Source organism: Corylus avellana, chromosome 9 (genome assembly GCF_965113065.1).
Source record: "Corylus avellana chromosome 9, dhCorAvel1.hap1.2, whole genome shotgun sequence".
Classification (NCBI taxonomy): domain Eukaryota; kingdom Viridiplantae; phylum Streptophyta; class Magnoliopsida; order Fagales; family Betulaceae; genus Corylus; species Corylus avellana.
The window spans coordinates 19,759,801-19,784,217 of NC_142498.1; the positions used below are offsets into that span (position 1 = coordinate 19,759,801).

General features: G+C 35.2%; 2 protein-coding genes across 7 annotated transcripts; one reads left to right on the top strand and one right to left on the bottom strand.

Moving 5' to 3' along the window:
• Positions 1–1,212: 1,212 nt before the first annotated feature.
• On the bottom strand, positions 1,213–8,226 carry LOC132189065 (mechanosensitive ion channel protein 3, chloroplastic). Of its 5 annotated transcripts, none has more exons than XM_059603554.2 (14): positions 8,071–8,226; positions 7,337–7,518; positions 7,139–7,198; positions 6,683–6,840; positions 5,640–5,760; positions 5,450–5,547; positions 5,236–5,349; positions 4,962–5,022; positions 4,380–4,529; positions 4,088–4,198; positions 3,698–3,865; positions 3,479–3,592; positions 2,777–2,833; positions 1,213–2,262 (listed from the first exon to the last, which is right to left on the bottom strand). In XM_059603554.2, exons 2-14 carry the CDS (start codon positions 7,415–7,417, stop codon positions 1,441–1,443), a joined length of 2,115 nt encoding a protein of 704 aa, XP_059459537.2. In that variant the 5' UTR covers positions 7,418–7,518; positions 8,071–8,226; the 3' UTR covers positions 1,213–1,440. The 5 variants fall into 5 exon arrangements, with proteins under 5 accessions (XP_059459537.2, XP_059459536.2, XP_059459534.2 ...); XM_059603553.2 differs by having other exon boundaries at positions 8,054–8,226; XM_059603551.2 differs by having other exon boundaries at positions 7,943–8,226.
• Positions 8,227–13,759: 5,533 nt separating this feature from the next.
• Positions 13,760–23,995, top strand: LOC132191039 (P-loop containing nucleoside triphosphate hydrolases superfamily protein). 2 transcript variants are annotated; one of them, XM_088510358.1, is made up of 28 exons: positions 13,760–13,988; positions 14,221–14,408; positions 14,586–14,732; positions 14,830–14,982; positions 15,074–15,327; positions 15,521–15,699; positions 15,867–15,991; positions 16,965–17,001; positions 17,130–17,221; positions 17,311–17,427; positions 17,507–17,620; positions 17,720–17,803; positions 17,889–18,096; positions 18,445–18,545; positions 19,048–19,146; positions 19,229–19,342; positions 19,419–19,535; positions 19,624–19,704; positions 20,291–20,362; positions 20,442–20,535; positions 20,628–20,653; positions 20,889–20,974; positions 21,832–21,903; positions 22,034–22,261; positions 22,387–22,531; positions 22,641–22,736; positions 22,839–23,261; positions 23,364–23,995. In XM_088510358.1, the coding sequence occupies exons 2-28, from the start codon at positions 14,274–14,276 to the stop codon at positions 23,688–23,690; spliced, it is 3,726 nt and encodes a 1,241-aa protein (XP_088366484.1). In that variant the 5' UTR covers positions 13,760–13,988; positions 14,221–14,273; the 3' UTR covers positions 23,691–23,995. The 2 variants fall into 2 exon arrangements, with proteins under 2 accessions (XP_088366484.1, XP_088366485.1); XM_088510359.1 differs by having other exon boundaries at positions 13,760–13,882.
• Positions 23,996–24,417: the final 422 nt, after the last annotated feature.

A 24,417-nucleotide genomic window follows, 5' to 3' on the forward strand; every position in this document is an offset into this window, starting at 1 on the left:
TTTGCTCAGCTGTCACGTGGCTCACTTGTCAAATGGGAAAGCTTCCCGGTTGTTTTGAGCTCGGGCCGGGTTTGGATTGTAAGCCTTATAAGCATTTTGATTTCAAATCTGTCTTAATCTGCTTCGCGCATATAACTGTCTTTGTTGGAGGTAAATGTTTTTTCATTCTATGGTGCTTCGCTCGTTTAACAATTTACGGTGGGTTTAGAATTGTGATTTTGCAAAAATAATTTACGTTTTTAGGACCCGTTTGAGAGTACGATTTTAAAAATTGCGTTGTTAAAAATTATGTTTTTGAAATTGCTACTTTTTAAAATTTCATAGGCGTTTGATTAAACATGTTAAAAAATACTTTTTTTATCAATTGAGTGTTTGGATAACATTAGCATATAATTGCGGTTTCATGGCCAAATAGGTAAATATTGCGCCAAATATAGTTTTAAGTGAAATCGTGATTTTGGTTTAAATTCGCACTTTTTCAAATAAGCACCTCATAGTCAGCTTAAAGAAATCGCAGATTTTTCTACGATTTTAAAATTTGCGTTTTTAAAATCGTAATCCCAAACACTTCAAAATTGTGATTTGGTTTAAAAACGCAGATTATTTTTTAAAAAAAACGCACTCCCAAACGGACCCTTGAAAGATATTGCAAAATATAAGGCATTTGACATTACGACTTAAAAAGCACTTAATTTAAAATATGAAAAATATCTACAATTTCTATAAACAATCTAGAGAGTACTTATTTAAAAAAAAAATGCGAATTTAAACCAAAATTACGATTTCACATAACAAGTATATATATATATATATATGTTTTACCAAATGTCTTTACGATTTTAAAAAGTAACAATTTCAAAAACATAAATTTTAAAATTACACTTATTGAAACCGCAATCCCAAACGGGCCTTTATTAGCTGAGCTATGATCATATAATCACATTCATTCTTCGGTGGACCGTAGCAAGTACATATTGTTTATTTGTTATTCTTATTGCCTTCCCTTATTTGTTTATTTGTTCTGAGGAAATGCACGTATTTCGGAGACTAAAGGACATGCCATAATCCAATCCCCTTGTTACCAATAAAAGATGCCATTTGGAATGGCTCTGGAGACCATGCAAGTAATTCCTCTACAAAGGATCCCCAAAAGAGGATGTGCTTGAAGAGGACTAAACGCCCCTTCTATGATGAATTACACTTGTAACGGCATAAAATGAAGTGGTGAAAAAACATTTAAGATTTCACCTTATCTAATAACACTGGCAAATCATCATGTCTGCCGTGAATAACTGTTTGATTCGACAATTATTTACAAACTACAATCAAGGGATTTTATGCAATGCAGCTTTTAAAAACTCAGCCACATACACTTGAAACTTCAATCAGTAGGAGCATTGATTACTTATAATATCAGCAATCGTCGCCTTTTTCATGCAGTTAATCGCTTTGTGTGCCGATAGGAACTGCTGGCATTTGACCATCTTTCTTATCTTTGCTAATGGGAGGAGACTCGCACCCATTTCTCCTAGCAGTAAATTCTTTTGACTCTACATGCGTCGGAGAAGGAGCCACTTCCTCCTCAATCGGAAGCATTCGTTTTGACCCTTCTAAGGCTACGCCGAGAACAATATTCTCTTCCACGGGCGGCCTCGGTGTTGATTGTGATGCAACAGCCCTCCCACCATCTTGCTTCGCTTGTAAATCGGCTGAAGCATTATCCATTTTTTCACTGCCTGATTCCAGGGAAGTAGATAATGGCTTCTCAGCCATTGACCCACATGGAGTTAAATCTATGGAATTTGGTTCCATTGTCTCCTTTCCTACATCTCCTGTGCCTTCTTGCTTGAGATGCTGCATTTTGGAGTTGTTTTGGGCTGAACCATCAGACACCAAATTCTGGGTTTCGTTGTTAGATATCTGCATTGTTGAAGTCTTAGAACTTGAGCTTGTGTCTGATCCAGCCTTTGTATCTGCCTTGGAGTCGGGTATTGATACTGCTTCAACCTTGGTGTCTTTTTCTCCATTACGTATTGGACGAGCCGAAGTCTTACTTTTATCATCACTGCTGATTTTATAAGAGGGTTCAATGAGTAGGATGGGATTGTTAGCAGCTGCTCGCGAACGAGTGAAAATGGTGTCAGCAAACGGAATATTTTCCAAGTCAGCCTCACTGTATATTTTCTGCACCGTGCGAATGGGTGTGGCAAGCCGCGCCCGATGATGGCTGATAACTCTGAGAAGATCCAGCAGTATTGCTTCCTGTTTAATTTAGTTAACCCTCAGAGAGAGAAATTTCATGTTGATGGCAAAATAAAGCATGTTAAAAGGAATCAAACTAACATTCAGAAAGGAGAAAGGAATTTATGCCTACTCCAAACTACCAGAACCCCAAATTTTCAGGCAAAAAGCAAATAAATGTAGGACCATAAATTCTGGTAAACAGGGACCGTCCTCTCTGAGACCTATGTCTAGTTTAAAAGGTATAACTACTTCATATCATGGTTTCTTGATATCTCTAAGAAGGCTTCTTAAGATTTAATTTGGCATCTAAAATCAGAGTTCATTCAAAAAGGCTTCCAATTCAATCTTCCGGCTATAATTTTGGAGATTTAATCACAGCAATGTAGATAATAACAATACCAACTTAGAAATAGAATTTTTTTTTTTTTTTAAAAAAAAAAAAGGCTGTATGCTCCCTATGATCATAATTATTATATTACTTACTTTCAACAAGATGAACAACATTGCATGAAATATTCAGTAGTAGTCTCACCTTGACACAGAGGTACTCTTCAAAATGTGAGGTTTTCACAAAGCAAGATATCAAAATCTGTAACAGTATTAGCCAACGGACAAATGTTAGCACTTGCAATAAAACCAATAGTCATCATCAACCCCCATTCGTAAAAAGGCAATATAGCAGACTGTTACGTCTTCTAAATACATAACTGAGATAAAAGCAAGAAAAAGGTGAGCTCAAATCACGGGGAAGTGTGCCAACCAGATGTCACATAGGAAATATAGACCCTTTAGCTGTGTAAATAGAAATCCTACGAAACTTCCCTAAAGAGCTCAGAAGACCACCTTTCATAAGCAAGTGGATAGATGTTCTCTGGCCTTGAGTAAGGAATTGTTAGCTATAGCTAGGACGGACACATATATCTTGCAGATCTATTAACAACTAACACCATCATTCAACCACAAGTCAGCGAACACATTCTTTTCAAAGGTGGGATGCAATGCTCAACCAGTACAAATTGAAGGGCAGAAACTTAAATCGCTATGCTCTTTATGAGCTCATTGACACCACGAAAACACATTTTCATCATATATCTTTCAAGTCTTCTTTGTATATTAGTCAGAGATGTGAATACAATATTAAAACATTCTCATGAAAATGACAGGTAATATATCAACAAATTGAAAATTTATATTGCATAAATGAAACTGTAAAAAGTCAAGAGAGAGGCCTCACGATAAGAGCCTGATTTTCTGGATTGATAGTTTCTAGAAAAACTCTTCTGTGCAACCTTTGCTGCTCTACTTGAGGATTTTTGGACAAAACCTTACGCATATCGGCTACAATGGTCTGGACACAAAAAAGGGAAAACCAAGTTGCTCATATCAGGTGAACCAACAGAAAGTCCTTGGTTGCAAAAATGTAAATGGCAGGCAAACCAAGATTTCTTCTCACATTGATCTTATTAACATCCAAGTGACTGACGGCAAGATGGGTCTTGATGCGCCAATGCGTCTTCTGAGTAAGGTTCCTCACAACGTTAACAGTGAACTGGTGGTTTGGAATGTGAACTGCTTCACGATCATCACCTCTTATAATTGTTGGCGACCACCAACCCACATGCTGGAAAATATAGATAAAACACTTATTTTACAGGAATAAAAAAAAGCAGTAAACTGTGGGCAGAGTTCTTATCATTTTGCAAAAGGAACCAAACTTTAAAGTTCTACTTATGTTCAGAGGGAGGCAATCAGAGGATAGACATACATGTTATATTCCTTTCTTTTTCACTCATGTAAATACCCTTTTTTTAGAGGTTTGATTAAAAAGAAATTTCATACAAACCTCAACTGTGCCAGAAACTTCATAGCCTTCAATCTTCGTTTGAATCCATTCATTCACAACAAATGGCCGCGTTGCATGAATCATTACACTTGAAAGGAAATTGGTAAATATCTGAACACAGCAAAATATGATTCAAGCTTTGCATAAAAGAACGTTTACCCTGACAACAAAAGGCTAAAAAAATGTTGGTCTGGTACAACTTTTACAGGTACCTACAAGGATGTACAGCGAGCTAGAAACAGAAAACCTGCAGCAATTTTAATGGACTATATGACAGAAAATATAGCCGTACCTCACGACCAGCAAGCGTGAGCAATACTGTGCCAAGACCACCGGCAGTTAGCCACTTTTGGGTAGAGTAACCCAACAACTCCATGAACAATGAGACAGCAGCAACCCAAACTGCAGTATAAACAGCTTTCCCAGCAAAACTGAAGCCCATCTGTGAAAAAAAGAATCAACTGTTGTAAAATGAGACTTGCCTTTGCTCTCAAATTAGTGTTGCCATAATTGGTAAATAATTTCTTTAAGTCCTTGAGCCCAAAAAAAAAAAGTAAAAAGAGAAAAGGAGGGGGGAGTATGCCACAATGCTTCCTCAAAAAGGTCAGAAGGTGTAAAGAGGAGATGCAATTTAACATAATTTTTATAACTGTCTGAAATTTGTCTTCGTTGTTTACTAGCCAACATCAAGACTCCTATTCAAAAAAAAAAAAAAAAAAAACATCAAGACTCCTAACATTTCACTGCACATATTTCTACATGAAATATTCACTTTCCCATCATCATTACTGTAGCAAACCAATACGAATCAAGTAATAAAAACATGATAAGGAAATGAAGAAAGTTGTGTGACAAAAAAATAACCGAAGCATACATTTCTTGCATCACTGGGGTCATTTGTCTCCATAAAGAATTTTTGTCCCTGTTGAATCAAGCTGCAGAGGGAAAGATAGGTGAAATAAAATCATAATTCAAACCACAATACCAGAACCAACATACAGAATAAGTGAATAATCAACAAGCTAAGATCAAAGTCATTGACAAGAACATATCAAAGCAGCATATTCTTGATAACCAGCAAATCTCCAAACAGAGAGAGAGAGAAAGAGAGAGAAGGGCTTTAAGAGCCAACATAGCACCATACTCACCTTGATGAACAATAGGCAAATGCTAGCACTGTCGATAGCGATTGTACAAAATTCAAAAGTCGTTGTTTGACAGCCTGGCTGGCTTCTGAATGTAGGACTACACGATCCAATGCTCTAAAACAAATAACACCGTTGTTAGTACCAATATAATTAATGCAAATAGATGGTTTGGAAATAGAGCTGAACTCTAGTTCCTTGCAACATAGATATACACCTGCAGATTAGTATTGCTCCAGTCCATAGCAGCAAAGGCTGAAGATAAGAAGTCATAAAATAGTATGTACTACTTTTCTTCCAACTACTATCAGTTCTCTGCAGCAAATTGTCATAAGGAGTGAATGAGCCAGTTGAAGGATTTGACTGCTGTTTTAAGAAAGGGCATGGTAAAATATTTGAATAAATACATGAAGAAATATAGTTCTGCTCATATGCATGAGTGGCCCAAGACCCCAAGCGGCAAAAGCAATGATACCAACAGCTGGAATCAAAAGTGCAAGAGGCTTTCCACGTAGAGCCTCATATGACCTGCAAGATATATTAGAATAAAAAAATTTATAGGAGGAAGAAAAATACAATAATTTTTAGCAACACCGGATCGGAACATTAACATCCCCACCCAAACGATATGTTACATAATTAAGTATTTGAACTAAGCATTTATGACCTAACCAAATCATATGGAAGAGATAAATGGTTATAAAGTAGAAAATAATTGAGGACCTCCCTTTCCCCACTAAGCAGTAAGGTCAGCCCAATAGAACCATCAAACTGTACAATATATCCACACATACACCCAAACACCTTGATATCCAAGAGAAATCCTAACATCAGTAAGTAAAAGAAAACTAATAGAAAATCATGTTTGAAACAATTTTCTATTTCAGCAATCCCATTTAGTACCATAATCAGACACACAACCCAAGGTGTAAGTAGAGAGCTCTACAAGCTTGGTAAAAAATAAAATAATAATCATAATAATAAAGAAGTTCCCATTCACACACTTCATATATTCCCAATTCCCACATTAGGTTAAGAGTTTGTGAACTTGAACAATGTACTTTGTCCACTTCATACAATCCCCATTTACCCACTCCAAAGAGAGTGGGGGAGAGAGAGAGAGAGAAAGAGATTGAATCCTTGTAACTAATTGGGTACCATAAATCAAACACGTAACAAGCTACAAAAGGATTACCCAAAAGTCGACAAGATAAGCAACATCATAAGATGCTGATCCAGTTAAAGGGTCAAAATTACATGCACAAGATGTAAAGGCAGTATTTAAATTACAGCCTCTCCATGCTTCCAGTGAAGCTGGATTCACCAGTAGACAATTACAAAATGCAGGTAATTCTACCATTCAGGAGTAAAAATAATATTATAGACCATACTAGTATGTTTCTTTCTAATAAAAAAATTGGTAAACCATTAAATCCAAGAATGGATATACCTCGTTAAAACCACAGTTGTAGATTTCAGAAGAGAAGTCTCATTTCCGCCACCAGGTGCTAGAACAGATTGACAAAAGAAAACATTACATCTGGAGGATACAGGACATATTGGACCACGCACACTGCTCAAAAGATGGAGACTCCAGGCATCCTGTCGCTAACATCAACAGACAGAGTTTTCCATTGGCTCAGACTCCATAAATACGAGAACTTTTCAATCTTCATCTTAAGCACAAAGAGACATGCTTGAAGGAATTGTATGCTAAACTATAGGCATGGAACTGCTGAAACCTTCGCATGCAGTATGAAGGACAGATATCTAAAACACTAAACCACACACAAGAATGCATAGTAACATATCAAGCATTTGGGAAACTGTGTTGAAAGTAACATTAGAAGATGTGCATAAAACACCAACAAAGGCACGTAAATGCCTGGACCCATAGAAACCATACCAAAACATTCGATGAAAGATTGATGTGCACCAAGCTTAATCGACCCTTTCCCATCACATTCTGTGAACAAAACAAAAACAACAAAAGCTCGGCATTTTTTGACTAAAAAAAAAAAAGATACTCTTAAGCAGAAATAAAAACATTTCTTACAACAACAAAAAAAAAAAAAAACATTAAAAAAATATGCAGATCACATACAGTATGTTGTTTACTACATCCATAACCACTACATATCTCCAGTTCACGGGACAATCGCATAGAACCAGCATGTGCCATCATTGACTCAGTCGAATCCTCTGAACCCAAAGACTAAAGCATCAAATCTCATAAAGCAACCTTTTTTTTTTTATGGGTTTCAGACTACCAAACAAGCGCGCCACCTGCCAAAGTAAAGAATTAGAAATTCAGTAGACGGAAAGTAAAAACAGGAAATAGCCCAACAAATACAGTTCCAATTCTAGATACTGTTTGTTATTAAAGGTACTGTTTGATTTATTTAACTAATAAAAACAATAGTACATGACTTAATTAAGTGGATAAATGAGTACAAGCATTACTCTAATATACAACTACAAACGTTCAATTCTCCTTTTCCTTTGTTTCCAACGATTTTTCAGCAACCGAATCCACAAATGGATTTAGAAAGTACAAAAAGAGATATTAATTAACCAAAACCCTAGATCTCAAAACGCCAAACAATTAATGCCTCAACTAGACGCGCCAGTCCTCTTAATTTCATACAACAAAACATCAATTTAACAAAAAGCAAGCCAACAAACAAAAAAAGGCATTCTCAGTTTATACCAGACAAGCTACAGGTCAAGTAGGCGACAAAATTCAAGAACAGAAAACTTTCGTGAGAAACAAACAGAACACAATCCGAGAAAATGTCGAAGAACGAATAAGAAAATTAACTTGCTGAGAGTAATTACTAGGAAACTTCTCCGTGGGAAGGCATGGAGAAGAACGAAATGGCTGGCAATATGGTAATATGTGCCGGTGGGTGAAGTTTACGTTGCCGACGTGTTCCAATCCGATTGCAATGTTTCGAATATTGTCAACTTTTTACGTGGACCCGTGGGCAGGGAATTGAAGTTTACGGTGGCGTGTATGTGGCGAATGGATGGAGAATGTTAAACGTGCACGGGTTCCGCTACCCCAGCACTTTGCTGAGCTGCCACGTGGCTCACTTGTCAACAGGAAAAGCTGCCCTTTGGTTCTAACTTCTGAGCTCGGGCCGGATTAACGGCATTAGTTGATTGCGATTTTGATTTTGTTTTTGTTTTTAGTATAAATTTTTATGCAAATTTTTATGAAAAATTCAAAATTTTATCCTTTTTTTTTTTCTTCATAAAATTCACTATGATACATATTTCAATAACTTTCAAATGTTCTCGAGGCGTAACTCAATTGATTAAGGACCATGCTTTATGAACGGGAGATTATCAGTTTGAATCATCCATTTTTTCTCTCTTTCTATAAACATGTAAAAAACTTTTTTTTTTTTTTTTTTTTGATAACGTAGGATAACTTTACTCAGATTAATTGCACGTCGTAAACGCATACTACACAACAATCCTCACCGTTAATTAAATTCCTACAAGTAACTGACCCTACTCGCCAGAACCAGTTACCAGGTAATTCAGGAGCTTTCACCCCTGACGGGCTAAGCAGAAATTAAAATTTTTATAAAAAAAAGTTAAACTTCCAAACAAAGATGAAGCCAAAGTGATTTATGCATTTTGATTTCAAATTTGTCTTAATCTGCTTCCCACATTTAACTGTCCTTTATTGGAGGTAATGAAGACATTCTGAGTGCATGGTTGGTTACTTAGGGGTTTAAAAATATTTTGTTTGAAAAAATAGCAATTTTAAAATGCAATTAATAAAAATATAATTTTTAAAAATAAAGTTACGAGTTTGATAAAATTGCTGTTTAACATTTAAAAACTATGTATTTTTAAAAATACACTCTCTTGCTTGCAATTTGAAAATCACGTTTCAAATGACAATTATTTTTAAGAGTAATGCTATGGAGCATCTTTTTATCCTCCTAAAGCTGATGTGATTTTTAAAATTACCATTAAATTTTAGATGAATCATACTTGAATTTTGATCCAATGGTTATTTTGAGAGCCACATCGACTTTAGAAAGATAAAAATAGGACAAAAAGATGATCACTAGCATTACTCTATTTTTAAACGTACCCTCACATGGATACTTTCCTTTTCTTTTCTTTTTTGTGGTTCTAAAGTGCAATTGACCTGCGAAATCTTGAGGCAAAATGCACTCTATAAGTATTACTTTGATGCTTTCTTGGGCCATGGGGGCTTGTATTTGAAGAAACGATAAACAGCAAAAGAACAAGATGTGATGGCCACATGTTTAAGGAAAATCAAAACCAGTAGCAATAAGCTCCGTGCGCCTCTTAAATGAAAAACATATTCTATTTATTAAAGTATAAATTAAATGGTTAAATATAACTTTTCATATCAACTTAAACTTTTTGGATAACTAGTAATTTAATATGGTATTAGAGCTAAAGGTCATGAGATCGAACCTTGACTCCATCAATTCACCTTCATTTAAATTAAATATTTCAGATGTTGAGTCTCACCTATTAAGAGAGAGTTTGAGCCTACACGTGAGAGGGGTGTTAAAGTATTGATTAAGTAAGGAAGTTTGAGCTCATACGTGAGGCGGGTGTTAAAGTATTGATTAAGTAAGAGAGTTTGAGCCCACACGTGAAGATGAGTGTTAAAGTATTAATTAAGTGATTAAATTTACCTCTTCCTATTAGCTTAAGCTTTTAGAACAAGTGGTAATTTAATATGGTATCAAAGCAGAAGTTTTGGGTTTGAACCCTGCCTCCATTTAAATTAAATATTCCACGTGTTGGGCCTCACCTATTAAAATGAAGTTTTGAGCCCACATGTGAGAGGGTGTTAAAGTATAAATATAGCTCTTTTAGCTTAAACTTTTTGGATAATTGATAAATATCCAGAGCCTTAATTACAAACTACTTGCATGTGGCAATCGGGACTCTTCTAGGAGAAAGGGAGGGTTTTCTTTTATGAAGCAAAGCCAAAATTATCGAATTAAAGATTATCTCAATTTCATTTGAACTGGATAATATCTAGTTAGTTATAGTAGATGAATATTTTTGTCCCCTCAAACAGTGAAAAAATAAAAATACCTCTCAACTATAACTAACGGGATATTATCCTGTTCATTTGAACCGGAGAGGATCAAGGAAGAGAACATCACCCTTCTCCCACGTGAATTGAATGCTCTCTTCTTCAATGATTTCTTCACATCTCTCGTCTCGACTAATGTGTTAAACCAAATTCTCCTTTCTCTTCTTCTATCAAACATCAAAAACTTCTATATGATATTTAAATTCCAAGACTGCTAACCCTAATAAAGCTATTAATTAACATGGGTTGTGCATATCGATCTATGTTTACTAAACAATTTTTAAGACAACTAGTAGTTTAACATAATATTAAAGTATAAGTTTTGAGTTATATATAACTCCGCCTCAGTAATTCACCTCTTATATTGAAAACTCACGGAGCTACACATATACGAGCAGCATATAAGCCTTTATGTATTGTAGGCTGTTTTATACGTTCTCTCAGCTTATGGGTGATTTGATATTCCAGATGCATCCTTCCAGCGAAACTTGGAGCTACCACCAAATTGTCATAGACCTATGAACTTGAGGCATGGAATAATTAACCTTTGGGCTTGACAAATGCTCAGATTGCAGAAATCATCGAAGAAAGGATCCAGATTTGAGCGTGAATTCTTAATTTTATCCTAATTCTACCCCAAATATAAACGATTATGTACCTGAAATATATATATATATATATATATATATATATATATATATGTGTGTGTGTGTGTGTTCTCTTTCAGTTTTGTCTCCTTCTGTGTACAGTACTATTAATCTAGCCGTTTTCTCTCATTCTCTCTTTAGTGCACATTCGTAATGACTAATGATGGATGTGGTGTGGGATTAAAAACTAGAAAAGAAAAAGGTAATAGTACGTGGAAAGGGTTTAACGGTCGCTGAAGTGGAAAGGGTTGACGGTTGTTGTGGTAATTAAAAGCTCAATTTGAAAATCTCACCCGCCGGGCCGCCAGTTCTATTTAAACGTGATGGTTTACGAGGCTTTTGTCGTAAATTGGAATTTTGGTTTGTGACCAATTAATCCAATGTCTTTGGTTGCATGGGTACGGGTCTATCCGAACCTGCCGGATATTTGTCCGCCAATAGTGTGGTGGCAATGTATCTTATCCTATCTTATATATATATGAAAAAATCTAGTTACAGCACAACTTAACAAAAAGTATATATACTCTTAATTAAGAGTAATGCTAAATATTAAGCTCTCATTTCCCTTTCTTGATGTGTTACAGCAAGCAAACTCCTTATAGCCCATTTTCTTCTTTATGTTTAGGAAAAATCTCAAAAAAATTACAAAAAAGCACATACATTAGAAGCCTTAAACATAATTAACATCAATATTTTTCAATGTATTGGGAAACACTGTAGATGCCCAATATATTATTAAATTATAAAAAAACGGATTCTCTCTCATCTCTCCTTGGTTGCAACTTGCAATGATAAAAAGAAGTACTATTTAATTCATATAGAAAAAAATAAGGGAATTTATTGTGAAATGTTTTTTTTTTTTTTTAATAGGGAATCACAAAGTAGTTTTATTCCCTAAATTGAGGAAATATGTTTGGGAAGCTGCTGCTAGTACTCTTAGAGCCTGTTTGGAATTAAGTTTGAAAAATAGAACTTCTAAGTCAAAAAGAGTTTTTGGGCAAAAGCTTCATTTTTAAGCTTTTACCAGAAGTGAGTTTTTTAGGCTTTTTGGACCCTTAATAGCGCTTTTAATTTTTTTACCAAACGAGTACTTTTTTCTTCAAATGAACTTTTTGAGTGTTAAAAGTATTTTTAAGCCCCTTAAATGCAATCTTAAACAGGCCTTAGTGTTTATCGGTTTATATATATATATATATATATATATATATATATATATATATAAAGGCTGACCAAAGAGTATACGGATTGATATATTAATCGAGTTGTATAAAAATAAAATAAGAGTTGAATATATAATATTACTCAATAGCTAAATTGCTACTTGCACGTTAACGTGCACGGTTTGGTTTAGGTGTAATATTACTTAAAGCATTCTCAACATCTACTCTAAAGCTACTTCCCTTATCTACATATAGGAAAAATCTTTAAAAAAATCACAAAAATTCATCTACATTCTACAGCAACTTCCTTATATCTTCTTTATATATTAGGATTGCTACAGTTAAACCCATTCGATTGTAGCAATCTACATGGTTTATTATAATCATAAAAGAACATTCTCTCTTCTCTCAGATCTCTCTATGCAAAATAAATGAATATAAAAGTAAAAATATATAATATTTTAATGTTATAGAGAAATATAAAGCGAAGTTATTGTAAAGTGTATTTGAACAGGAAAACAAAAAGTAATTTTGTTCCTTAAATTTATAGAGAATGAGAAGGAAGTTGTTGTGAATGGGTTGATACCCCTTCGAATTACTCAAAATTAGAGAATCTCATATTACGAAATCGTGACCCTTCATTTTAAATATAATGGTCTATAAAACCATTGAAACCTCGGTAAAATAAAAGTCAGCTTAAAATAAAAAGTTAATGCATTGGTTATACAAAAGTAGCTGACATTTTTTAGACTATTGAATTTAAAATAAAGGGCTACAATTTTGTAACATGAGATTCTTCAATTTTGAGTAATTAGAGGGGATCTCAAACCGCTGTGAATGCTCTTAGAGCTGGACTGTTGGATTTGGGACATGTGCCTTGATTTTAACAAGTACAATTCCAACTAAGATTGAATCCAAACAGAATCCAACACACAATAGTCAAGAAGGAACTACATTATCAAACAAAGAGATTAAATTCTCATAAGAAAAAAGATATGCACACAATAAAAAATTCATACCGCAAAGTGCATATTATTTGAAGTGAAAATTAAAATTACTATTAATTTTAGACGAATTACTATTAAATTAAAAAATTAATAATTTTTACTGTCACATTAAAAAAAGTGAACCTAACTGTTTCTCATAAATAGTTTGTACTGATGAGTTGGGTTCATTCAAAATTATTTAGACTAGCTATGATGTACAAGTAATGTTACAAGTCTCTCTTGTATTACTTTTGTGTCTCTCTAAGAATGTTGTGTATCTTAAAATCACTGTTAAGCTTGTGATTAATATTTTGATTAAATAATAATTTTAAAAGATACGTTAATTTAGAAAAATTAAGAAAAAAAAAAATTATAGAATTACTCATAGTTGGTGTAGCTCTGTTTAAGTTTTATTAATAGTCGAGTTGGATTGGATACACACTCAGTCTAGTACCGTCCATTTGAGGCGGGCCAGCCTGGTCCGAATCAGATATTTCCAAAAATACCCGCACATGAGTACCGTTTACAAACGCACATGACGTGCACGTGATCTATTGCTATATTTGAATTCGGACCTAAGCGCCTTTTCTCCAATTCACTTTAATCGATTCCCAATCGCCCGCTTTCAAATTCGTAGTTTGCAATTCCATTCAATTTATTCAAAAAATAACAAAACAAACAACGCCTCTCTCGCAGAGAACCCATTTCTTCCATTTCCACCAATCGCTCGCTTGCTTCCCCTATCTCCTACAGGTACTGTCAGATCCGCCACGTTCTTCCCCTTGGTTCAGATCAAAGTTTGATTACCTCATTTTTTAAAATCGTTCGTAGCCTTGACCTAATCTTTGATCCAAATAGGGTATTATGCTATCCAGTTTCTGCTGATTATTTTCAATGCATTGAAGCCTAATTTCTATATCGTTGTTCTGCAAAATCTCATCGTATTTTGGATATTTTTTGGTCTTTTAACCGGGTTAATGATTGGGAAACAATGAGTTTCGATTTTGGATATTTTTTCGTCAGATGAACAATGCAGTGCTTGGAATCACTAATTTCGTTGTTGTTTTGTTTGTATATTATATATGGTACAGGGGGGTTTTTCAGGGTTTCCGATTTGGTTTAGAAGGGATCGCATAAGTTGGAGATGGAGAATTTGGACGTGAGGAATGCAGATTCTTCTCAATGCGTGCGAGTCGCAGTTAACGTTAGGCCTTTGATCACATCTGAGCTCCTACTCGGCTGCACGGATTGCATTTCCGTTGCTCCTGGTGAACCTCAGGTACTCAAATTTTTGTGTCTGAGCTGTTGTTTCATAATTTACAATGTAGTTACTTATATTTTGATATTAAATTGCATATTATTCACTATAATGCTTCAACTTAAAAGTTCAAAATCTTTTTAGAATGTTGAAATTTTAGTTTGTTTAATGTGCGATGTCTATTGGGTGTTCAAATAGGTGCAAATTGGGTCGCATTCATTCACCTATGATTATGTTTATGGTAGTACGGGCCCCCCTTGTTCTGGATTATATGACGATTGTGTAGCTCCTCTTGTTGACGCGCTATTCCATGGTTACAATGCCACGGTTCTTGCATATGGCCAGGTTTAACTTTCATAAATATATTATTGTTGGTTTTGTTTTTATGTAGAGTTCCTTAATCTCGATATGCATATTGAGTTTATTCTTTTTGTTATTTAAGACGGGTTCGGGAAAAACATACACGATGGGGACTAACTATATGGGGGAAGGAAGTAATAGTGGAGTTATACCTAAAGTAGTGGAAAGTATATTCAAAAGAGTGGAGACGACGAAAGATTCCACAGAATTTTTGATTAGAGTATCATTTATTGAGGTAAAAGATGCTTCCAGTTATGTTATTAATTTTTGTTTTTTCATCTTAATGCTTGGTTTTATTTGCGTAATGTGGTTTGCTTTGATGACAGATATTCAAGGAAGAAGTGTTCGACTTGCTTGACCCAAATTCACCGGTTGTCTCTAAAGCTGATGGGGCATCTTTGGCAAAGCCTGCAGTGCCAGCAAGAGTTCCCATACAAATCAGAGAAACAGTGAATGGAGGAATAACACTTGCTGGTGTGACTGAGGCGGAAGTTAGGACAAAAGAAGAGATGGCAACGCATCTATCTCGTGGTTCTCAGTCTCGTGCCACTGGGAGTACAAATATGAATAGCCAATCAAGGTTCACATTTCATGATGCTATATATTTGCGATCTGTTTTCCCTCTGTTTGTTACTATTTTCTGAATATGTTCAAACTATTTGAAACCCACTTGTTTTTCTCTACTATTCACTGATTTGCATTGCCTATGGCTTTCACATGTTTATATAGTTTATAATGTTGTTCTGCATGTTGTTTTTGGTACTGTCTTTCAGTCGCTCACATGCTATTTTTACAATTACCATGGAGCAAAAGAAAACGTCTCACTCCCTGCCTGGAGTAACTAATGATGACATTGGTGATGATATCTTATGTGCAAAACTACATTTAGTCGATCTTGCTGGTTCTGAACGTGCAAAACGAACGGGTGCAGATGGCATGCGTTTCAAAGAAGGTATATTTAATGTTTACACATTGGAGACTTTCCTTGTTCTAGGGGTTTCAATTCTGTTCCAATAGGGTTATTTGGATGGTGGCAAGATGAGCACCTATAGCTTTTTGTTTTAATTTTTTATATCCTCATATATGGTCAATTTGATCTACCCGTTGTATGTGGTTCAGGCATTCATATCAATAAGGGTTTATTGGCTCTTGGGAACGTGATAAGTGCTTTGGGAGATGAGAAAAAGAGGAAAGAAGGAGGTCATGTTCCATATCGTGATAGCAAGTTGACGCGCTTGTTACAGGCAAGGGGATCTTTTTTCTTTTTTTTTTTTCCTTTCCCACTTAATGTTTTAGATGGAATTTCTTGCAATACTGTAAATTGAAGATTATCTAAAGCTCTTGGATTGGTTTTCTGTACTCTATTTGAGACATACATATGCTTATGGTCATCTGAATGGGCATGATTTTTGTTTGTTGAATCTAGATTATTTAGTTGAAAACAAAAACAAATAAAGAAAACTGATATTGGTGTTCGACTACTCACAAAAGCAGTTATAGTGGATGCTCAGAGTTTTTGGGGGAAATAAATTACTATATTATATTTTACGTTACATGGGAGCACGCAGGAAGAGCATCTACAATAGCTTATACATTTTGGGTTTCTATGTAAAATGGCTAACCAAACTTTGAAAAAAACTCCATCCGTTCCTTTAAACCAAAGGCATGTTGCATTTCATCTATAGAACTTACCCAAATGTAGGGAAAGATTGTAGATGAATGTATACATTTTTTTTATACAAAAAATGATTCTCTCTCTCCCTCTTTCTCTTTCTCATTCACTCTCTTTCGTCCAAGAGCAAGTATGTTTGGAAAATGAAATAAATGAGAGAATATTTAAATTATATAAAGAAAGAATATATATTTAGACGTAGAGTGCATTTGAAAAGTCATTAGTTTAAATATAAAAGTAGCTTTTGGTTAGCTATTTTAGGTAGAAATGTAGATAATACATTGTGAATGCTCTAAGTGTAATATGGAGAACAAAAAATAATTGAAAGAGGCCATTAGGTACAAAATTTTATTGTTAAGTTACACATGCACGCAATAAGTTTTGAACCCACATCCGCATCTTTCATCCCAGTCTTATTGGGGTAGTGCCTTTGAGCTAAAGCTCATTGGCAAAGCCATTATTGACTCATTATGGTCTTTATCTGAAAGTTGTTCATTAAGCGCTGCAAAACACTCACTCCTGATCACTGGAATTTGAATTTGTAGGATTCTCTTGGAGGAAACAGCAAAACAGTCATGATTGGTATGTGTCATTTATGTCTGTCAGGGCAATATAATACTTCTTTTAAGCATTTAAGATCTTGCTTTCTTGTAATCTATTATTTGATTCTTTAAGCTTTTATGTTTGACATTTTCTATATGCAATTGAAGCTTGTGTTAGTCCTGCTGATACAAATGCTGAAGAAACCCTTAACACTTTGAAGTATGCAAATCGTGCTCGCAACATTCAGAACAAGGCAGTCGTAAGTTTTCTTTTGTAATTATATTTGTTCTTTGTTGACATATAAAGCGCTTCTGTTTTTGATGATCTTGCCTTCTTTCTTGATTCTAGATCAATCGTGATCCAATGGCAGCTCAGTTACAAAGAATGCGGAGCCAAATTGAGCAGTTGCAGGCTGAGCTTCTATTTTATCGTGGTGATGCCAGTACACCATTTGAGGAACTCCAGGTCATCATATAAGAAAAGTTAGCGTGCGCTCCTTATTTGCTGGTTTCAGATGCTTATTATTAATCTTTGGCTTTTTCAGATTCTCAAATACAAAATATCTTTACTTGAAGCGAGCAACGCAGAGCTACAACGGGAGCTTCAAGACCGTCGAGTTACCTGTGAGCATTTAACACAACGTGCTCTTGATGCTCAGGTTTTATCTAATTTCATCTTTCAGTGATTATAAGATGTTATGATTTCTTATGCACATTAAAATTCAGTTTTGAAATCTGACCTTCGTCTAATACTTCAGGTTGAAAAAGACAAGCTGATCATGAAAATTGAATCAGCTCGAAGTGGTAAATCCTGGGATGAGATTGATTCCAGTTCAAATCAGGTTTGAGAACATTTATTTTCTTGCTCAGGTTAATTCTGCTTTTTGGCAAAAACATTTTGCTGACACAAAATTCTAAACTTTTCAGGATTTTGACTTGGTAAAACATTATGTCTCGAAAATTCAAGAGCTAGAAGGAGAACTATTGCACATGAAAAATTTGAATAGCTCAAAACGCAGACGATCTGTAGATTGTGTTGACTCAGATGATGATAGGTTTTGCTCGAAAAATGGGCTATTTCCATCTACTAACGAGTATCCATCTGATTATGAAACGAAAGCTGTGGATATTTCAGGTAATGAAATGCTCTTTTTCATTATGATGCTTTACATTGTTTTACTTTTTTTTTTGTCCTTCTTTTTATTTTATTTTATTTTTTTATTTTAAATTTTGTCTAGCACATAAGTTTTGCTAGTCTTTATTACAACTAATTTTAGTTCTTTTAGTTGTTGTCCATAGAATGGAAGCCATGTCATGATATTTTGTTACTTTAGTGGTTAGGGTACAATAGTAGTCAGGAATAAGTTTTATATAATTGTTGCCCAACATTTCCTTTTGTTCTCATTATCTCTGCATTTTATCTTCAATCCTGAGAGCTGGCCATATGATGGTGCAAATTAAATTATATAAAACTTGTATGCAGATGAGATTGAAGATGATGAAAAGGAGCTAGAACATTCCTCTCTTCAAGAAAAGTTGGATATGGAGCTCAAAGAATTGGACAAAAAACTTGAGCAGAAAGAGGTAAAAATTATAATATTTTGTGTTATATTATCATTGCTACCTAGATTTACCTGTATGTTCCAATTTAAGGAGACTGAATTTTCAGTAGAGTTTTTAGCCTTTTGTGTTGGTTGCTTCTTAACCCAAGTAGACTTTACCAATTCATAAAATGGGCAAGAAGCTTTTTTTCCTAAGAAAAACTTCTTATAAAGCCTTTTGTGATAGTCGCTTCTTAACCCAGGTAGACGCTTACCAATTCATTAAATGGAAAAAGGATTTCTTTTTTTTTTCCCTAGAAAAACTTCTCATGAAAAGCCTTTTTCTAATAAACCCTTGCTTAAATCTGTGAATATCTCTTATATATCAAGACAAAAAAAAAAAAAAAAAACTGTAACTATTTTTTCTAGAGAGTCACATATTTGGTATGCAATAGAGTGTTGAATCTTTACATTTCTGACAATCTTGAATTTGCTTGTTTACATTCTCGATTGTTGTGTGACCATTCATGCTTTACTTGTTGAAGGCTGAAATGAAGCGGTTTGCAACTGTTGATACTTCGGTTCTTAAACAACATTATGAGAAGAAGGTTCTGGATTTAGAACACGAGAAGAAATCTTTGCTGGTCAGTGCTGTTTCTGTAAAACTTAGGCTGTGATTGAACGGTCTTGTTAGTAAGCCATTTTCTACCTGTTGTTTGTTGGCAGAAAGAGATCGAGGAACTGAGGCACAATCTTGCAAATATTTCATCTACTTCTGATGATGGTGCTCAAAAGTTGAAAGAAAATTACCTTCAAAAGTTAAATATGCTGGAGGCACAGGTGAATATTAAATCCCCTTTCCCCTTTCCCCTTTCATTGGCATTCATACTTTTGAGACTCCTACTTTGTGTTGCAGGTTTCAGAGTTGAAGAAGAAACAAGATGCTCAAGCTCAACTGCTGAGACAAAAACAAAAAAGTGATGAGGCAGCAAAACGACTGCAGGATGAGATTCAGAGAATAAAATCTCAAAAGGTGCAATTTGGTAGTGGAAGAACCTTGTTATTCCAAAATAGATACAATTATCTTTTCTCTGAGTATCAGTGCTATATTGTGTCTTTAGGTTCAACTGCAACATAAGATAAAGCAAGAGTCTGAGCAGTTTAGGTTATGGAAGGCATCAAGAGAAAAAGAAGTTCTTCAGGTATGCAAAAATACAGAGTGATCCTTCTTTTTCATGTTCAGTAGATGGTTTCAGAACGCTTTAGAGATTATTTGCTGAAACTAGAGATGTGGATTACAGAAGTTTTAACGCTGAAGATGCTTAGTATCTTTTGTTGGTTGGGTTTACTTTGACCTCTTTTGTGGGGATTGGAAGAGAGGCCTTTAAAATCATTTGTCCTATAGTGTGGTCATGGATTTCATGGGACTGCGAAATATATATATATATATATATATATATAAAACAATCTATCTATCTAACCATCTCTCTCTCTCTCTCTCTCTCTCTCCATGTGTCTGTGTATTAAATTGCTCTATCATGAAACTAACATTCTACTTGTTCCTGCTTGTTTTAATGCAAAACATTTTGCCATTTTAGAACTAGATGGAGTAGATGAAATTTGCTCTTGCTATATATGTATATATGTGTGTGTGTGTGTGTGGTTTTGATCGGTAAACTGTTAAGATACATTGCATAGAGCAGCTTGACTATTGTGTCGTGTTCTATTAACATTGTTCATTATCATACGGTAGTAATTCTTTTGGATTTCATTTTTGTCAATCACCAGCTTAAGAAAGAGGGGAGAAGGAATGAGTATGAGATGCATAAGCTACTAGCTCTGAATCAGAGGCAAAAAATGGTAAGGTGATGTTTGCCTAGGATTCTATGAACTTACTAGTTTAAGAGAAATTGTTCTTACTTTCTGTATTTCATGCCAGGTTTTGCAACGAAAAACTGAAGAAGCTTCTCTGGCTACAAAAAGACTAAAAGAACTTTTAGAATCACGAAAGGCTTCCTCACGTGAAACTTCTGGTTAGAATTTATACTGCATCACGCAGTTCACCTTTTCTTCTTCTTCTTTTCCTGTGTTTATAACTTGTTGATGAGTTATCTTTTATATGCAGGTGCTGGAAATGGTCCTGGAATTCAGGTATTTATACTGTATAAGGAGTACTTAAATGGAAAATGTATCAAGAGAATTGGTTTGTGTGTGCATTGATGTGTAAATGATCTAGTGTCATATAATAATTGCTTTTTAATTCTTCTGTTTAGCACTAGGTTGGCATTAATTATTTCATGTTTCTTGATGTATCTTATTATCGGATTTGATTACCTGGTGCTTTGGGTGTCTGTCTCTTCACTAACACATTGTTGTTATTGCGAAGGCTTTGATGCAGGCAATTGAGCATGAGCTTGAAGTCACTGTACGGGTACATGAAGTGCGTGCTGAGTATGAGCGTCAGATGGAAGAGTGAGTTTTTTTTTTTTTTTTTTTTTAATTTTAATTATTATTTCCATTTAGAGATGTTTGAGCTTTCCAAACTTCAAATGTCTGTTTTGTATTTGAGGTATTGCTTGAAAGTTTTGTGCTGGTGCAGTTTTTCTTTTAACATCACTAATTGCTATAATAAATGACAACAAAAAAAGAGGAAAAAGTGGTTAATAAACAAAACGGTCTAATGGAAATTGGATGCTAGAGCATGAGTAATCACAATAGAGATAATTGTTGCAAGACCAAGTTTTGAGAACTAGGGAGATAAATCCAGTACTTCAAGGGGAACTGCAATTTGTAGCTTGCACATTTAATTGCACAAAGTTAAATCCAATAGACATAATTGGTGCAAGATCAAATTACAAGAGAAGTGGGGTGATGTTCAAGGAGATTATGATTCTGGCTAATCTGGAAATTTCAGCTTGCTTAGATATTTAATTGCACAAAGTTCTATTTATGGGTTGATGGGAAAATAAATACTGTCAAAAAAACCAGTCTTGCATGCAAGTAGTTAAACTACAACTTTAATGTTCTATTGAATGGAAATAGATAGTCTGTTGGTATTTTACAATAGATAAGAATATTTGGGTATTAAATTTGTTTCAGGCATTGGGAAATTAATGTCGACTCAACATTGTCTCAAATCCTTGATTTTATTTATTTTTGTAGCCATATTAATTTAAGAGTTGGTTTTTATGTTCATTATGCATCTTCTAGATTTTCTTTCTTGCTTGTACCATATAAATTTCACACGGGGTATTGAGACTTTATTATGAAACTTCTTATCAGTTTTTTGCTGCCCAAGTTAATCCAAGTTATGTTTCTTGATATTATAGGAGGGCTAGGATGGCCAAGGAAGTTGCAAGATTGAAGGAAGAAGCAGACTTGCTCAAGCAGGCAAAATTAAGGTTAAAAGTTTTCTAATGAATGTCCTCTTGTTAGGTTTTTTAATATTCTCTTTAGATGGCAACCAATGCTTAAATACCTCTACTTTTCTTTTTTCTTTCTGAAATTTACCTTCAATTGCTTTTGATGTAGTGATGGCTGTGACACAATGTCTCCTGGTGCAAGAAATTCGAGGATTTTTGCACTTGAAAACATGCTAGCTACTTCATCCAGCACCCTGGTTTCTATGGCATCGCAGTTGTCAGAAGCAGAAGAGCGTGAACGGATTTTTAGCGGCAGGGGTCGTTGGAACCAAGTCCGGTCTCTCGCTGATGCAAGAAATATAATGAATTATTTGTTTAATTTAGCATCCTCCTCCAGGTAGTAATTTTTTTTCAAAGTTTTCATTTAGAAGTCCCTTGTATTTTTATGTAACTGATTGGTTTGCCATTGTGTCATTGTTGTAATGATTTTAACTAAACTTTTTCTTTCCGTTCCTCTCCAAGATGCTCTGTACGAGATAAAGAAGTTGCCAGCAGAGAGAAAGATTCAGAAATAAGAGATTTGAAAGAAAAGGTAGTGAAACTCAGTAGTTATGTCAGGCAGGCGGATAAGCAAAAAGCAGAACTTATACATCAAGTGAAGTCACAGGTAAGTGCATTCTGCTGTCAGTGTGATCCGAGCCTCTTCTTGTTCCTTTGAGTTGGAGAGCAAAAAAACATCAAAGTTCAATCAAATGTTTTTTTTGACTCTGTAACAGAACTCAGCCTTGAAGAAATATTCCATGAGAAGTGAAATAGAAGACCGGATTTCTGACCTGAACATTGGGGGACATAAGTATGACTTGCGCAAACAGGTAGCTTCATGAGTACAGCATTGCTTTTGTAATGTCTTGTTTCTTGTTTTTACGATTAGCCAATAATTTATTGCCTGAATTATATTCTATATATGATTCTAGGATCAGCGGAGCTCCATTTTCTTATTGGAGGACATGGATACATCTGAATCAGAACATGGTGAAGAAGGACATGATGATGATTGGGTACATGCCTGCTGCTCTTGTAGCAGGCACTCTTCATGCAAAACAACTAAATGCGAATGCCGAGCTGATGGGAGTAGTTGTGGGGCATCATGTGGTTGTGTGGCTACAAAATGCACCAACAGAAGATCTGCCTCGACCAACGAGTTGGATGAGTCGCCGGGGACCGAGATTTTTGAAGGCAGTGGGAGCGGTTCGGGGTCTGATGAAAAGGAGAAGAGTCACGCTCTTGTTTCTCAAGGTGCCATGTTACTTCAGAGTGCACTTGTTGAGAAGCCTGCCGAGACAAATGGTGAAAATGGGCCTAGAAGGAAGCCTCTGTCTGACATTGGGAACACCTTGGTATGTTTGATAAAGCTCATTCTTCACTTATTTCATCATTGCAAATCCAATGCTGTTGGTTCATTTTCTTGCCTTGTTCATCGTAATTTGTAACTGATGCAGGCCAAGTCAAAAGCACCAAAGCCTAACCAGAGAAAGAAATGGCGGACATCTACTGTTCTGCTTGTTTCTGGCCCTCCACCACCGTCCTCGCAGCCAGAAAACACTGGTGCCCCCCAGAAGCCAGATAATAGTAGTGCTACTGAGGGGGACATCCCTTTAAAGCTACCCAGGGCTATGAGATCGGCTGCATCAAACAGCGGCAACCTATTGAGAGAGAGGAATGCTGGTCAATCAGATGCAGCTGCGAACAAGGAGCCTGCTGTTCTTACTCCAACCAGTCCTCTCCGGCAGAGAAGATCAGAGGAGAAAGAGAACAATGGCCTTTGACTTCATACTTCTCCCCTTGCCCTGATGGGTGAGATTTGAGATATATGTATGCATTCACCATGATTCCATCGATGAAGCTTTCTGTGGATTTGTTGAAGAAAGGGACACGATGTCTAACAAAGAGAAATGTATTGTGATAGTGAGCTTTGATCACTCCAAGCCTTTTGTGGTGTATTCAATTGTGTAGGAAAATGTATGAAATTATTTTTGGTTTGGCTGTCAAGAGATGTATTATTTTTTCCGTGCACTGTTGGTTAATGACATTATAAAGTCACCTATTTGGATCCGGATCCATGCTATTCTCTTGAACAGACTTTTCCATTAAACCTTGAATGAAAAGTCAAATACTATATTATCTAAACCCGGATCGGGATCCAGTGCAAGGCAGTTTCATTGCACGGGATCCAAATTTAGCCCAGATCAAACATGTTTTCTAACTAAAGGTCCTTAAAAGGATAAGGGTATTGCATATACAAATATAGCCATTTAAAATTTTAAACAATACTACAGTCACATTTAATTTATTTTCTCTCCAACTTTCTCATCCCTTCAAAACCGAACTCCTTTTGCAATTAACTCCAACCTCTTCATATGAATAATAATGATTAAAAAAGAAGCTTAAAGATACATTTTACTTATATTATAATTTATATACAATAGACTTGTGTTTGGAAGAACTTGTAAAATGACGGAATTAAAATTGATGACTATTTTGATGAATAAAGTT